The sequence below is a fragment of the Gobio gobio genome (genome assembly GCF_949357685.1).
Source record: "Gobio gobio genome assembly, chromosome: 4".
NCBI lineage: Eukaryota > Metazoa > Chordata > Actinopteri > Cypriniformes > Gobionidae > Gobio > Gobio gobio.
In genome coordinates, this window is record NC_137100.1 from 24,143,524 (window position 1) to 24,160,991 (window position 17,468).

At 36.2% G+C, this 17,468-nt stretch overlaps 2 protein-coding genes across 2 annotated transcripts; both read left to right on the forward strand.

The window, feature by feature from the left end:
• The first annotated feature begins 224 nt into the window (after positions 1–224).
• On the forward strand, positions 225–1,503 carry hint2 (histidine triad nucleotide binding protein 2). Its single transcript, XM_079815798.1, has 5 exons — positions 225–387; positions 537–674; positions 820–924; positions 1,036–1,108; positions 1,245–1,503. The coding sequence occupies exons 1-5, from the start codon at positions 277–279 to the stop codon at positions 1,334–1,336; spliced, it is 519 nt and encodes a 172-aa protein (XP_079671924.1). The 5' UTR covers positions 225–276; the 3' UTR covers positions 1,337–1,503.
• A 3,573-nt stretch (positions 1,504–5,076) lies between these two features.
• Positions 5,077–17,373, forward strand: LOC307125724 (long-chain-fatty-acid--CoA ligase ACSBG2-like). The gene is made up of 14 exons (XM_079815799.1): positions 5,077–5,231; positions 5,355–5,449; positions 6,401–6,678; positions 7,049–7,137; positions 7,285–7,405; positions 10,467–10,547; positions 10,682–10,831; positions 10,979–11,146; positions 11,311–11,492; positions 11,574–11,807; positions 13,723–13,940; positions 14,821–14,960; positions 15,066–15,309; positions 15,609–17,373. Exons 1-14 carry the CDS (start codon positions 5,170–5,172, stop codon positions 15,683–15,685), a joined length of 2,139 nt encoding a protein of 712 aa, XP_079671925.1. The 5' UTR covers positions 5,077–5,169; the 3' UTR covers positions 15,686–17,373.
• The last annotated feature ends 95 nt before the right edge of the window (positions 17,374–17,468 follow it).

Below are 17,468 nucleotides of genomic sequence, written 5' to 3' on the forward strand. Positions count from 1 at the left end.
TATATATATATATATATATATATATATATATATATATATATCTGTTATATATTTGTATGCATTTAGTATTTGAACCAAAGTGCATAATGTTGTGTTTTTTTTAATAAAATTTTTTTGAAAATCTCACGGAAATGTCATGGCTGATCACATCATGATTTCACCTCAAAAAAGTGAAACTAAAATATTTCTACTGTGATCAGCTTGGCGACTTTTATTTTGAAATCAGCACCGGGTGTAAACAAAGCATCAGCAGAAGCACATGAGAAGTGATTTTCCATGGAACATGTACGCTGTTTGTTCTTAAACAGTGCAATGACAGCCCGCAGTATTTTGCTAACCCGGCAAGTTTTGCCTCTCGGACATCTACGGCGGGCCTTACCCGTGAAGGTGTTTAATTTTATCTTTTAAAGTGTTTAAGTGCCGTCTGTGTTTTCTCTGAATATAAAGTGCGCATATATGAAGGCTTATACTACTGTAAGCATGATGCAGGAGAGATGATGTTGCTGAGGGTTTGTTTGTTTACTTGTTTGTGTCAGAGCTTCTGCTCTTCCACGCGCGATGAGGTTCGCTTGGCAAAGGAGGCCAGCAAGAAATACGGAAAACCTGAACCCACTATATTTTCTAAAATAATTGACAAAACTATTCCTGCAGTTATCATTCATGAAGACGAGAAGGTATGTTACAGACCACAAATCTGATTAATATATTGTGAAATATTTGATGGCAATTTTGTAGTCTAATATACTCATTGCAGTCAGATTTTATATTTTATTTACAGTTTATAAATTGATAGTTTGCATGTCATGTATTTTGTTGCAGTGTATAGCATTCAGAGATGTAAATCCTCAGGCTCCCATTCATTTCCTGGTTATTCCAAGGATTCCAATTCTCAGGATCAGTGAAGCACACGATGATGATGCACAGGTTTGTCTGTCCATAATATTATTAATATTAGTTATATATGTTATACATTTCTTGGCTTAGTAATTACAGAGTATGATACACCTTTTAAAATCTTGACGTTTTTCCATCCAGCTCCTGGGTCATCTCTTGATAGTGGCCAAAAACGTAGCAAAGAACGAAGGACTGGATGAAGGATACAGAGTTGGTGAGCGAAATGTGTTCATTTAGTATCTATATTATGTGTATATTTGCAGCATATTTAGTGTACTACACTATAATACTTTTCCATTTGCTTTAATGTATGTAATAATTGCTTAATTATCTGTCATTAATATTTACAGTCATTAATGATGGAAAAAATGGGGCGCAGTCCGTGTATCACCTTCACATTCATGTGCTTGGAGGACGGCAAATGAAATGGCCTCCAGGATAAATGGACCTTCTGTCAGAATAAAAGTAATGTTCTGCATTTTTGAAGAAGACAAGCATAACTGATCTATACATTTTAAATGTGTTGGATATTATCAAAAAATGTATGTCAGATAATGAGAGAGTGGAAAAAATAATAATATTGTTTTCTACATTAAAACCTTTACTGGATTTTAGTCTGCAGTTGACATTAACAAGATTTTGGGTAACCTGCATTTAACTGGGTTGGGTTGTGTTTTCACGGGTTGCATGTGTAAACAGCACGAAGATGAAGGAGAATCAAGGTAAAAGTATTTTAATGACAAAACTCAAGAGAATAGGGAGATATACAAACTACACACAACATAGCGAACGAGAACGGACAGAGAATGAGGGAGAACACAGGGTATAAATACACAGTGAACTAACAAGATGATTAACTGAACAGGTGAATGCGATGACACATTGGGAAAACTGTGTCACAGGGAAAAAACACAATAAAACTCTTAACATGGGTTGGTTGGGTTGCCTTTACTATTGTTTACTGTCATCAGTGGGTAATAAAATGTTCTGGTGAGTTTTGCAACTGTCCCAGGTTGTTGAGCAATGGATATTACATGTTCTGCTGCATATGCAACAAAGTGCTGCAAAGAAGGACAGGAGGTATATAAAATGCACAAAGGGTTTTATTCATGAAATGCAAGAAGAACAAAGTTCTTGCACAAAAAAAAAAAAATGTTGCATTCAATTCAATAGGACTATTTACATATAAATGAGTTTATAGCAATTTACTGTACACAGCGATTCCTTCTGCTCATGTTTAATGAATAAGGGCCAAAGTGTTTCATGAAGACCCATTTTAGGATGTGCAGAAAAAAAGAGAAAACGATGATCTGAAATCTTGCATAAGAATTGGTTCGGCCTCAGTTAAGGTCATCCTGTAGAGCTGTTTCACTGGTGACGGGTGGTGTGATCAAGTGACCTTGGTCAGTCTGCATGCTTCTATGGCTCACGCATGAGTGTTTCTATTAACTGGACTTTCATCTTATTTGCTGAAGCATCAGATGCGTCGGTACAATTCATGTGCTGACTAGATGAAAAAAGTTACTTTCATTATACAAATTTTTTCTTCATTCTTTTAAAACATGTTAATTCCATCTCATTTAACCAAATAAATCATAATTAAATTGTCCACAATTGTCTTATCAATAATGAAAGTCCTCAATTGTCTTATCAATAATGATTTCTGCTTTATCTTATCCGCTCAGATACTTCAAATCATGAGCTCTTTCATACTATCTGTTGGTTATAAGTGTATCTGCTTTGTGGCCTTGGACTGGAACTTGTATGACAATCTTAATGAATAACATGCTGATCAGTAACCAACACTGAATTTAGCAAAAAAACGGAAATACCAAAAGCAGGCCTGCAAACATCAATGAATGACTGAATATTAACACAGACATTTGCTGTTGTTGAGATGTACTGTCTGCAAGCTTTATGCAAATGCAGTGAAATGCAACCTAAATGGATGTTTGAATGCAAATGTTATTGAAATATCAAAATATTTACATGACATACACAAACATGATCACATTTCTTTAATGTGCTGTTTTAGGTTATATATGTGACAGACATTCATAGTTCATAAAGTTGTATGAATGTTGTTTTTTCTTTTATATATATATATATTAAAAAATGGTTCGACAAACGTCGAATTTTTACATTTATTCCCCCCCTTTTTTCATTTAAAAAGTGTATCTATTGTGCTGTGCCGATTAAATCGTTTATAATGGAAACGTGAGCGCGGACACCAGCTGTGTGAATAAGCAATATAATCTGACACGTCATTTGACGATTAGGCTACACTGAGGTCCATAGGTTTGAATGGAACATCAGGTGCCCTTAAAGATCTACTGCACCTGAGAAACATAAGGCAAAATCTGTGTTTCATCCACTCCTGCCACACACTGTAACTGCACAATTTCAAGTCTTCAACATAACAAGGAACGATTGAGGAGGGGAAAAAAACATATACACGTAAGTAGTCTTCACTTTTTTTTAGTAAACGACGTATTTGTTATGAAGATAATTTGTTTTGCATACTTGTAAAACGAATGACATTTCCTTCTGCGTGTGTTCTTAAACTAACAACGAATCTGTCGCGGTATAATTGAAACAGTTTGAAATGAAAAATGTAGGCTATTGTTAGATAAAACTAATGTTATTTTAGTTGAGTGAAATGTAATGGCTGCTTCCACTGTGATTTACAACATGACAGTAGGCTATGTCTATATATGGGATATTAACTGTATATTTTTACTAGCCCTGGTCTTCCTCCGTTATACAACAAAAAAAAAAGCATTCAAGCAGTCTTCACCTGCTTTGAGCATCTGCCTGCAAAACCGGAGGCTGCATTTTCAGGACCGCAGCTATAGGACCCTAGCAATGATTTAGTTGTTTAATTGATTACGTTTAATTTATATATTGTCCTAACCAACCCCTAGCCCTAAACCTACCCATTTTACCAATGGGTAAATGTTACCCCCTGTTGAAATATTTAAACTTATTTAAGTAATTAGGCCTACATTTTAAATGGCCGTGCCTGCTGTTATGTATAAAAAATAAGATGGAAAAGGTTTGAATCAGGTCTCCTTTGTTGGAGTGCAGTTGGCTAAAACATGGAAACCCAACGTGTGTGTTTTAAGTTAATAAGGTCCTGTTAGTTAGTCAATGTATTAACTAACAAGGAACAATATGTTTATTTATTAATATTTTAAATGTAAGAAATTCTGACATTAATGTAATTTTTCACTAGGGTCCTAGAAATGAGTCCTGAAACTGCGGCAGCCCTAAAAGTGCAGCCTCCAGTATTGCAGGCAGATAATATTGCCTGCTTTGTCATCCATCAGGTGGTCTATTTTGTAAAAAGTTGCCCATGTGAATAAGTGAACTTGACACCTTCACTCCCACTAGTTTTAACTACAGATTAGGATCCGATTCCTTAAAGCCATCAAATTCTTTCACAAGATTACTTGAGCCTGTTTCCTTCTTGTCAGCAATGGACTGTGTCAGTCTCAGAGTTTTTTCTCATCTGGGTACAAGTTCAGAATGGCAAAGATCATGATGTGGCCACAATTATGTTGTAATTATCATGAACTTTGTCATTTTGCAATCTTGAGTACAGTCTAGTTGTGAACTTCTACGCAAGATCATTACAAGGATTTCAATTTTCTTTATGAACTGAATAAACTGAACTATCATAAAAAAAAATCATAACATTATTTTATGCGCATTCTAATGACCCAATATATTACAACTATACATATTTTATGTGATTTTTTCCAATCTACGTCCAATCTACCCAACGTCCAATCTACCCAATTTAATTGTCAAATGTATGCCTCATATTAGACATATACACTAGATGGCACACTTGTGCAAATGCAAATTTTTTGGACTAAACCTCAGGCATTTCACATTTGTAATTCTAGATTTAAAGACATGCACATTTGACTAGCCAGTCTAATACTTTAGTTTCCTAATGTTGATGAAAGGTTAACATTTCACAGAAACCCTCTCCTCTGCTGCTTTCATCATCTGGCACTGTATCCACTGGCACATATTGCTAGTATTTTGCAAGAGTTGGGGTACATATAAAGACAAACGACATTTTGAAACCACTAGTGTTGGATTCTCGGCCAGTTTTGACTGGAAGGAAGACATTATACTTATAATATTTTAATTTATATTATAGTTTATTATAGTTTATATTGTATTTAGTCGCTACTTTGTGAGCCCAAGATTTTGGAGTTTTGTAAATAATATTACTTTTTTGTCATCTTAAGACTCTGTACAATGTCTGCCGATGAGTGTACTACACCAAGTGATTCCAAGGAAACTCCTGCCTCTGGATATGGGTATGTAGACTTTCTGTCCTCTGCAATATTTTAGTACTTGATCGTTTACAGCATTTTTTTTTTTTTTTGCTGATCTATATATGATGTTGTCATGACATAAGTCTCATTTGTCTTTCTGGTTAGTTCTGTTGAAAGCGAAGAATATCAGACTGTAGCACTCCATGACTCCAAAAACCAACCAAATGGAAATTGTTCGTTCTCTGTAAAGAGTAACACAGGTACAATCTTCACATTAATGTTTACATATTGAAAATCCAACTATTTTGCATAAATTCTGAGGAGGATTCAGTACCCATCAGTCATGTCCTACTTGCTGCAAATATATAATAGATTATTCACACATACATTCTTTTGAAAATGACATTTGGTTTCTGAATGACACATTTTTCACATAAAATTATAACCAGATCTAAGGCAGTGTATTGTAGAAATACACACGCACACACGCACACACACACAATTATATACATTTAAAATTATAATTATAAAATATAAAATAATGTATAATATGTGTGTGTGTGTACTACTGTGTACCATAGAGAATCTTTTTTTACCCAGAGGTGAGTTAACCCTGACAAAAACTCCTCTTGGGGATGTCCTCATTTGTAAAAACACAGTTTTTATTTTTTTTATTTTGTAAAAATGCACCCTAAAGTCCTGTTAGGGTTAGTTTATAGTATTTATAACCAGCTGGATAAAACAATAGTGTCCCCATAGCTAAGTAAATTTGTGGGTGTGGTTTTTTAATAACATAACATTTAAATAAATAATACATTTAACAATAATAATTATTATGAAAATATTAAAATTTAATTTCTGAATGTAGCTGCAGCAGATATGTATATTTGTAGCCAATAGTAGTAATAGAAACAGATTATGTTCTGTTCGTAATTTTTTTTTTCACCAGCCATTCATGTGAAACCTGATTGGTGAGACACACCATATCCTGTCAGTAACCTGACCTATTTCTGCACTCTTGTTCAAGCTTTCAGTTCGTCTGCGTTTTTCTGAATGTGTGACAGGAGATGAGGGCAGGTGCTTGGATGGACTGATCTGTTCTTGTTTAGACACCATACAGACGCTTCATCCATATATTTACAATTCCTTTCAGAAGCACTTTTAATATATAGTCATGTCTCCTGTGTGTCCCTGCTGTGCTGATCATAAAGACGATGAACCGGCGATACCACTGAAGGCTGAAGATGTGCGTCTCGCTCCAGCCGAGGAGCTGTGGAGCACAGCCAGAGACAAGGCTGTCAAACTGAGGATGAACGCTTCAGAACTCAGCTCAGAACCACCCATGACGGTCCATCAGATGTTCATGGCTACAGTGCAGAAGTACGGAGACTCTCCTGCCCTCCGTGCGAAGAAAGATGGAACATGGGTCACCCTGACCTATAAGGAGTACTATCAACATTCAAGAGCAGCTGCCAAGAGCTTTCTGAAGGTATGAGTTCATATTTTTTTATTCTTTCAAAAATGTATTTCAAATGCTTTTCAGAAACATTTTTACAAACGTGTATGAAAATAATTGATATTTGACACTTAATAGCTATTTAGTTCATGCATGGAATTCGCTGTGTTGTACAAAATATGTTTGTTGGATGTTTAAATCGTTTTAATCTAGACGTTTATCTAGCATATTTGTCCACTTGAATGATGTTTCCTATCATTTGTGAAATGATCAAACACTTGGCTTAAGATATTAAGGGTTCAATATTACAGCTCTTGTTTCATTGTTGTGTTGAAGCTCTAAACAACACTATCTGATGAATTGTTTTTGCATATTGAGTCACTGTGCTCTTTGTGTACTCTAGCTTGGCCTGGAGCGATTCCATGGTGTCGGTATTCTGGGCTTCAATTCTCCTGAGTGGTTTATTGCAGATGTCGGATGTATCCTAGCAGGGTATTGACTGGAGATTCCTTTCATCTCTTAAAAGTTAATCTTCTTAAAGTTAGACAATGAGGAAAAGACTTCAGAATAAGTGATTATGGGATGTAGGATCAGATAAAGTAGCTGTGTGAACATACAGTATATCTTGTTTTGTCACAGGGGACTGGCCACTGGCATCTACACCACCAACTCTCCAGAGGCCTGCCAGTATGTTGCTGAGAACTGTAAAGCTAATGTTCTGGTGGTTGAAAACCACAAACAACTGATCAAAATCCTCCAGGTAGTTGAACAGTATTTTATCGTTTAGTAGATACTTTTATCAAATTACAAATGTTCGGAGCCCTGGAAGTCACCTGTAGAAGAAAAAAAAACAAGACCTGCAAATCCATGGCCACAGTTTTGTAATTTGTCCCCTCAGTTTAAAAACCGTACTCACAGATTCTTAAATTGTTCCCTCGGTTTAACAAATCGCACCCACGGATTAATAAACCATACCCATTATTTGCCAATCTGTGCGCTCAGATTTGTAAGCCGTACCTTTGTTTTTTCAATCCGTGCCCAACAATTCATAATCCGTGCCCATGCTTTCGCAATCCGAAAATTTTGTGGGTCTTGTTTTTATTTCTTCTACAGGTGACTGACTGAACTCCATAATATAGCTACAATTAAGGTGATTCATCCTAGAAAGACATGAACATGAGAGGTGATGCAATACAAAGTTCCAGAATTGCTCAATAACTAAAGAGTATACGCAATAACATTTATTAGTTACGCTTTTATGAAAGAATTCAGATAGAATTGGAAAGATATATATATATATAAATTATTTAGTTTACCAAGTTAATAATTTCAATAGAAATCTTGATTAATTATTAGACCCATCTTATCTAGAGTGTGTAACAATGAGTTAAAAGCAGATTAATCATTTATTCATTAAACCACCTTTAAAAACAACCCCACTGAATCTAAATACTTTCTTAAGACATAATACTTGTTATGAACAAGAATGCTCATAATAGAGATCTTATCAAAAAATGTAAGTTATGTAACATGCTGTTTTTTTCCAGCTTGAAGTACAATAACCTGTCACATTATCTAATAAAGTCAGAAAGTTCTTATACAAGAGTCTTCAGTAACAAAAAGGTTCTGTATGTTAACATTAGATAATTCAATAGCTAAGTAAAGGATAATCCATGGCTAGCTGTGCATTAAACTGTTTTAATGCATGACATGCATAATGAATCCTTATGTCATTATGAATGCTTTGCAGTTCTTTGTCTCCACGTCGTGCATTAAAATAGTTGAATGCATAGCTAGCCGTGGATTATTATTCCATAGCACAACTTCCAGCCAATTAGAATTGAGTATTCCGACAGATCGGTATAACATTAAATAATAATGAACAATACTTTTGCAGCATTTATTAATCTTGACTAATGTTTATTTTTACTTACAGGCCTGGTTTCACAGACAGGGTTTAGATTAAGCCAGGATTAGGCCCAATTAGAGCATTTATAGTTTTTTATAAACATGCCTTAGGGGGGAAAACATTACTGGTGTGCATCTTGAGACAAAACAATGCCACTGACATATGTTAAGATATGAAACCAGGGGAAATAATACTTCCTACATCATTTATTATTGTTAATGTAATATGAACAAATAACAATGAATAGTGTAGTGCAGGGTTCCTCAAATCTTACCCTGGAGGGCCAATGCGCTGCAGAGTTTAGCTCCAACCCTAATCAAACTCACCTACCTGTAGTTTTGTAATGAACCTGAAGACATTGATTATCATGTTCAGGTGTGTTTGATTAGGGTTGGAGCTAAACTCTGCAGCGCATTGGCCCTCCAGGGTAAGATTTGAGGAACCCTGGTGTAGTGTATGGATATGACTAGTGAAGTGTGTCAATAGTTTATGTGTATATATATGCAGCAAACTTGATTTATAAACATACACAAAATGGTTAGAAAACCAACACAAAAATGAATAGATGAGAACTAAACAAGGGACAGGTGAGCATAATCAATTAAAGGGTTAGTTCAACCAAAAATTTAAATTCTGTCATTAATTACTCACCCTCATGTTGTTCCAAACCCATAAGACCTTCATTCATCTTCGGAACTCAAATGAAGATATTTTTGATGAAATCCAAGAGCTCTCTGAGTCTGACCCCTCCATAGACAGCTATTTAATTAACACGTTAAAGGTCCAGAAAAGTAGTGACGACATTGTTAAAATCGTCCATGAGACTACAGTGGTTCAACCTTAATTTTATGAAGCGACGAGAATACTTTTACAATTTTCAATTTCAAAAAACAATTTCTTTCAGTCTCCTACGCAGTTTACATTGTAAATACAGTGCATCTCCTGCGCCATCATCACACACGCGTCGTGGTGCCCACGTGAACAGCATCGGCTGCCGTAGAACTTGAAAGAACTGCGCTATTTACAAAGTAAACTGCGTAGGAGACTGACACAGGCTAGAACGAAATTGTTGAATAAAGTCATTACACTGCCAAAAATGCTTTTCTTACTTAGTATTTTTGTCTTGTTTTCAGTCCAAATATTACAAAAATCTTACATAAAGAAGCATTTACTAGACAAGCAAAAGTTTTTGTCTTATTTTTGGGGAAAATAACTCAAAATGAAGGGAGTTTTTGCTTAAAATAAGCAAAATAATCTGCCAATGGGGTAAGAAAAATAATCTTGTTTTCTGTTTGAATTAAGATTATTTTGCTTACCCCATTGGCAGATTATTTTGCTTATTTTAAGCAAAAACTCCCTGATTTTGAGTTATTTCCCCCCAAAACAAGACAAAAACTTTTGCTTGTCTAGTAAATGCTTCTTAATGTAAGATATTTTAGATATTTGGACTAAAAACAAGACAAAAATACTAAGTAAGAAGAGCATTTTTTGCAGCGTATTTTTGTTTATTTTTGCGCACAAAAAGTATTCTCGTCGCTTCATAAAATTAAGCTTGAACCACTGGTCACATGGACTATTTTAACAATGTCTTTACCACCTTTCTGGGCCTTGAAAGTGGTAATTAAATTGCTGTCTATGGAGGGGTCAGAGAGCTCTCGGATTTTATAAAAAATGTCTTCATTTGTGTTCCAAAGATGAACGAAGGTCTTTTGGGTTTGGAACGACATGAGGGTGAGTAATTAATGACAGAAATCTTTGGGTGAACTAACCCTTTAACAAATCAGAAACCATGGAAACAAAGTAGCAGAGGAAAAAAGGGAACAAATGACACAGGAACTAAACATATGAACAGAAACCAAAGCTAAACAACATATACTGAATTTCCTCAAATTTTCTTTCGCTGTCATCATAGGTCAGGGATCAGCTGCCACATTTGAAGGCTATTGTTCAGTACAAGGATGAACTGGAGCAGAAGTTACCAAACGTATATACAGTAAGTGTTTGCCAAATAATACAATAAAAATGCAACTGGTTTTCTGTACAAAACATACAAATGCAAGCTGCAGGTCCACTGATAATTTTATATGTAAATATATGAATGCATACATGAATTTTATGTTCTCTCAGTGGGATGAATTTATGAAGTTGGGAGAGAATGTCCCTGATGCTGAGCTGGATGCGCTTATAGACCGTCAAAAGGCCAACGAGTGCTGCACATTAATATACACCTCAGGCACCACAGGGAATCCCAAAGGGGTCATGCTCAGCCATGATAATGTGAGTACCACGTATAGTGTCACATAAAGTGACTAGTTCAGCACTTACTTCAATATAAAATGTAATTAATCACAGATAAAAGCAGTGTAATTCTCATTTTAAAGGGATAATTAGTGTTGTTCTTAAATTCATCCCTCCTCTGTCCAGATCACATGGACAGCCAACTCGGCAGGTCACATGGTCAGGTTAAGGATGGCTGAGGAGGAAGTGGTGAGCTACTTGCCCCTGAGTCATGTGGCAGCCCAGGTCCAAGACATGTGGATCACATTGAGGTTTGCCGCCGTAACCAATTTCGCCGAGCCAGATGCCCTGAAGGTTAAAATCCAGCTTATATACCAAGTCTTAAAATGCTTACATTATTTACTTATGGAAAATAATGTATTTGCCTAGATTTATATTTATCCGTTCAGCAGACACTTCTGTAGAAATGAGGAAACACAACTTATTAACTCACAATGTCTTGGTTAAACTCACTGCAGGGCTCACTGGCCAACACTCTGAGAGAGGTGCGTCCCACAAGCTTCTTGGGAGTTCCCAGAGTGTGGGAAAAAATGCAAGAAGCAATGAAAGCCGTTGGTGCGAAGTCATCCGTCATGAAGAAGAAGATTGGCGACTGGGCAAAGGGGATCGGACTTCAAGCAAGCTATAATGCCATGAATGGGTGAGTTTTAAAAGATTCACAAATTAATTTATAAATGTAATTATTTGAAAGAAATCCGAAGCTCATGTTATTTCTTTGCAGCGATTCTTCAGTGCCTTGGGGCTTCACATTGGCCAATAATCTGGTTTTCAAGAATGTGCGAAAAGCTCTGGGTCTTGACCGTTGTAGAGCCTGTTATACTGGTGCAGCTCCCATCACCAAAGACACACTGGATTACTTCATGAGCCTTCACATTCCTGTATTTGAGCTGTACGGCATGAGCGAGAGCACCGGACCTCACTCCATCTCCTGTGCTGAGGGTTATCGCATTATGAGGTCAGAGGCATGACGTGCCATGTATATATATTAACATATCTGCTGTTTTTGAAATTACAGAGATGTCGTTATACTCGCTTCATGCCGCTCCAAGCCTGTGTGCTGGTATTATTTCTATTTTCATATAGAAAAAAACTGTACGTGTGTTTGGAATGACATGGTGTTAAATGATAACTTTATTTCAGGGTGTCATATTTACACCCATTACATGTACTTACTATAGGGTTAGGGTTAGAAATAAATACTGAGTAATATTAATTAACTACATTAAGAACAACCATTCTTCTAGAAGCACATTTGTGAGGTCAGGCACTGATATTGGAGAAGGCCTGTCTCGCAGTCTCCGCCCTAATTCATTCCAAAGGTGTTATATCAGGTTGAGGTCAGGACTCAAGTTCCTCCACACCAAACTCGCTCATCCATGTCTTTATGGACCTTGCTTTATGCACTGGTGCGCAGTCATGTTGGAACAGGAAGGGGCCATCCCCAAACTGTTCCCACAAGTTGGGAGCATGAAATTGACCAAAATGTTTTGGTATGCTGAAGCATTGAGAGTTTCTTTCACTGGAACTAAGGGGCCAAGCCCAACCCCTGAAAAACAACCCCACACCATAATCCCCCCTCCACCAAAATTTACACTTGGCACAATGCAGTCAGGCAAGTAACGTTCTCCTGGCAACCGCCAAACCCAGACTCGTCCATCGGATTCATCACTCCAGAGAACACGTCTCCACTGAGTCCAGTGGCGGCGTGATTTACACCACTGCATCCGGCACTTTGCATTGCACTTGGTGAGGATTGGATGCAGCTGCTCGGCCATGGAAACCAATTCCATGAAGCTCTCTATGCACTATTCTTGAGCTAATCTGAAGGCCACACGAAGTTTGGAGGTCTGTAGCTATTGACTCTGCAGAAAGTTGCCGACTTCTGCACACTGTGCGCCTCAGCATGCGTTTAAAGTGTAAACCAGAATTTGTTGCACTATTTAATTGGTTTCGTATTTACAGTGACCCTAATAACTAACTGGATGCTTAAGCCGCATTAAAGGGATAGTTCACCCAAAAATTAAAATGCTAAATTAATTTACTCACCCTCTAAACCTGTATGAGTTTCTTTCAACTGTTGAACACAAAAGAAGATATTTTGATATGTTGGTAACCAAACAGTTGCTGGTGCCCATTGACTTCGGTAGTATGAAAAAAAAAATACAATGGAAGACCGAGGGGACCAGCAACTCTCTGGTTACCAACATTATATCTTCTTCTGTGTTCAACAGAAGAAAGAAACAGGTTTAGAACAACTTGAGGGTGAGTAAATGCTGACAGAAATTTCATTTTTGGGTGAACTATGCTTTTAAATTGTTTTTTATTTTTTATAAAACATAACAATAAACATTTGGTAACACTTTACAATAAGGTTAATTAGTTAACATTAGTTAACTGCATTAACTTATAATGAACTGCACTATAATATTTGTTAATGTTAATTTCAACATTTACTAATACTTTATTAAAATCTTGTTTACATTAGTTAATGCACTGTGAACTAACATGAACAAACCATGAACAGCTGTATTTTTATTAACTAAGATGAACAAATACAGTAACAAATGTATTCCTCATGGTTAGTTCATGTTAGTTAATACATTAACTAATGTTAACTAATGTTACCAAGCAAAAAAAGTTATGTAATACAAGTTATAAAACAAAAAATGTATTCATTTAAAAGATTTTGGTTCAGGTTTTATGGAACATGTCCAAGATTAATGTGATAATCTCAACTGAATTTGACTCCAAACATCGACTAAGAATAACTACTGGTTAAAAGTCACTGGATACTTCTGGAAAAAAAGTTATTGCAATATTAGCAGATGACAATCGTATGTGAAATCATGTTGTTTTTTTCCCCCCTCCAGCTGTGGTAAGGTGATGACAGGCTGCAAAACCAAGTTAGACAAACCAGATAGTGATGGGAATGGTGAGGTCTGTTTCTGGGGAAGGCATGTGTTCATGGGATACCTGAACATGCCAGACAAGACTGAGGAGGCACTGGATGCAGAAGGGTGGCTCCATTCAGGAGACCTGGGCAAACATGACAACGAGGACTTCCTGTACATCACTGGCAGAATAAAAGGTAGAAATAAACATAATTTTACATTTGGAGAATTTCACAATTGTACATTTAGGGTGCAACAGTGCCTGTTCACTTTTTCAGCATTCTTGGTTCCATAAGTACTTTTCCCATGGATATTTTTTAAAAGTCTTTAGGCCCTGTCCCAAATGGCACACTTCAGCCGTGTTTCCACTGCAGGTACTTTGGGTTGGTACTCGGTGTGTTTCGACCGCGGGGAAGCATTTGCATTTGTCTAAATTAAGTTAAGGGTTAAAATTTCCCCCTCAAAAATTCCCAGCTCACGAGGTAGTACTTCAGCAACTTTCAGGGATGGGACTTGGGCACTTTTGCTCCACAGCAGACTTCTTCCCGACAGTCAGAGGGGCGTTACGTCACGAAAGTGCAGACTTGTAGGAAAACCGCAAGTGTTTAGGGTGACATTTGGGACAGGGCCATATATGAACCAAACCAACCAGTTTCGAGGTGAATCACAACATTACAGATTTTAGTTTGAAGCAAAAAAGTATTTGAAACTCTGACAAAAAGGCAAAATTAAAAACAAAATTATTTTGGTCCTTTTTCCCACCCATCAGTTTTCTGATGAGATTTCTTTGCAAAATCATGGGTTATGTAATTTTTCTCTTGGCATTCTGCTGTTAAACACAATTATTTAATAAAAAAAGTGGACTCAACAATAACATATGCCATTGATCAAGTAACAAACGCATAGGTCTGTCTTTTAAAAGTTTGAGTTTGAGTCCCCAAAGAAAAAATTATTTTCTCTATGCCTTTGGATAACACATGTTACTGTGAGCAGAAGATTATCACATCAATTAGATAAATGCATAAAGCGTGATAACCAATAAACATTTATTTGTATCTAATAACCTTGCTCTTGCAGAATTAATCATTACTGCTGGTGGAGAAAATATACCACCCGTCCCTATTGAGGACGCCCTAAAGGAGGAGGTGTCAATTATCAGCAATATCATGTTGGTTGGAGACAAAAAGAAGTTCCTCTCTATGCTACTTACACTCAGGGTAAGTCTATGTTTACTTAGTGGGACAATTAAATGTTCAATTAAACATTTATACCAGCCACTATAAGGCATCATTTTCAAAATGTATGTTGAATCTTACTTTTAGTGTAACATTGATGACAATGGAGACCCCACTGATGAACTGACACCACTAGCGGTGGAGTTTTGTCGGCAGCATGGTGTAATTGCCAGCAAAGTCTCAGAAATCATCAACAAAAAAGAGCCAGCCATTTACAAAGTCATCCAGGAGGGCTTAGACCGCGTGAATGCCAAAGCGACATCCAATGCCCAGAGAGTCCAGAGGTGGACCATCCTTCCACGAGACTTCTCCATATCCGGCGGAGAACTTGGTATGTGTTATTTCTTTATAAATACAAGAATATAAAATAGATGAAGGGAGTTTATCGATAAGCTATATCTAATACATGTCTGTTTGTGATTATTATTTTTTTGTAACAAACTGCATAAGTACTTTTAGCTTGACGGACAAAATATGAGTTCATGTCAGTACAATTCATGTAGGTCTCACATGACTTACTAAACATGTTTGCCTAACAGCATTCTTGAATGCATAATTGCTGAGAGGTATGTAAACAGACTGATGGATCTATTAGATGTGACGTGAGCTAAAGTTTTTTGCTCTTCTCAGGTCCAACCATGAAGCTCAAAAGGCCTGTCGTCAGTAAAATGTATCAAGAAGAAATCAACAAATTTTATGGTGAATAACAGAAGAACCCAAATGAAATGGTGGTAAATTCACTGGATCATATTCTTTTGCCATTATTCAGTAATCAGTATTTTGATCACTCCAATGGACCTCAATATAACACACTCACTGTCCTCAGTCAAACTTGACATCATTTTATACCAATACAATCATTACCTTCTATAAATGGTCAATTCATATGTTTTCAAATCTATCTATTTGTTATTATAACTGGTTCTGTATATTCTGTACAATATATGAAATTGGAGTTGATTGTATGTGATATTACTGTTATTATACGATCTGTGAAGAAGTTCAGTCAATTTGTCTAGAAACAGGCTTAGATTGAGTGACATGTACAAGGTTAATATTGTCGCTTGCACAGTGTTGTTGGTAAGTCAAACAGTTACAGCGTAACTCTAAAGACGCAGACGTGTGATGAATGTTTGTCTTCTTAATACTGTTGAAATTTCACCCAGCACATTTAATATTTATGAGAGTGGAGGCTGTCAGCATATGTTGGAACAATATATTGGAACTCCACATACTTTGTTCCTTTTATGTAATTGTTTCCTTGTGTATTTCTGAAAATGGGAGTGTCACTAGTGAAAAGCAGGTGCAGGGAAACCTGCTGATTTGTTTGTCTGCCTGTGTGCTTGTGTTCTGAAACAACACAAAAGTCTGTCTGATAAGGTCTCGCACATTGTGGTTTATCTCCACCCCGCCCCCCAGTTATTGTTTATATTGTGTTCCTGAACCAGTTTTGAGGTAATGCAGAAACACAAGACGTTCTTCTTTTGTTCGCTTCTCAGACGGTTTCATTGAGACTGATCTGTTTTGAGTTTTGCATTTCCATTTGTTGGAGGTTCAGTAGAAACCAACTGCTATCATTTTTTAATTATTGAACGTATTTATAATACAGGTATGTAATGTGTAGCTCAGAGGTTAGATTTTAGGAGACAAAATGACATCTTATGTAATTTTACAGCTCATTGTCATTGTTCTGACTAGTTATTAAGAGCCACTATGTATGACACTTTTCTATAACACATACACTGTAAAAAAGTTGTTATAGCAATGTAAAAACTCATGTTGTCATATAACTTATTGATCATATAATTTTTTTTTACAGTGTATGGAAGACGCTTTTAAAATCTTGGGAATCACCAAAGCTTCTTTAAAAAGCTTTGTCACGTGAAAGGGCCCATCATACATACGCACATGGCAAAAGCATCAAGAACTGTTTATTAAGCTAATCTTTTTTGTTCATGTTAAAGTAAATTTTGAAAATGATTTTTTTATATTCTTTTAAAAGATAATTATTCATATTCTGAATAATATAGCTTGTCCTGGTTGGTAAACTAAAATAGTAAAATGTGAATGATGTGCTGCAAAATAAGACTTGGCAATGGGATTGTGCATTCGTATCTATTTTGTTTCTCAATTGTGTTCATATTTGTATTTGAAATGTAAATCATTCACTTGTCCCCCAATGATTCAATGTATCCCTTCAACATTTAGCATAAATCCTCTTTCTTAACACTGGTCATTGCTTCTCTGATTAACAACATGATATCTGTCCATTAAGGACAAAGTCCTCAGACCACAATCTACTTGCAGAACATTAAATCAAAGGAAGTCATCAGTTCAACTTACATAATAAAACCAGTAATAAACTTACAACCAGTAATAAAAGTGCTGGAAATGTACCATTTTCATTTACTATCTCTGCTGACATCAGAAACGGGACATTGATCTAAACACTACAACACAACTATAAACTAAAAAATATTTCACTTGAAC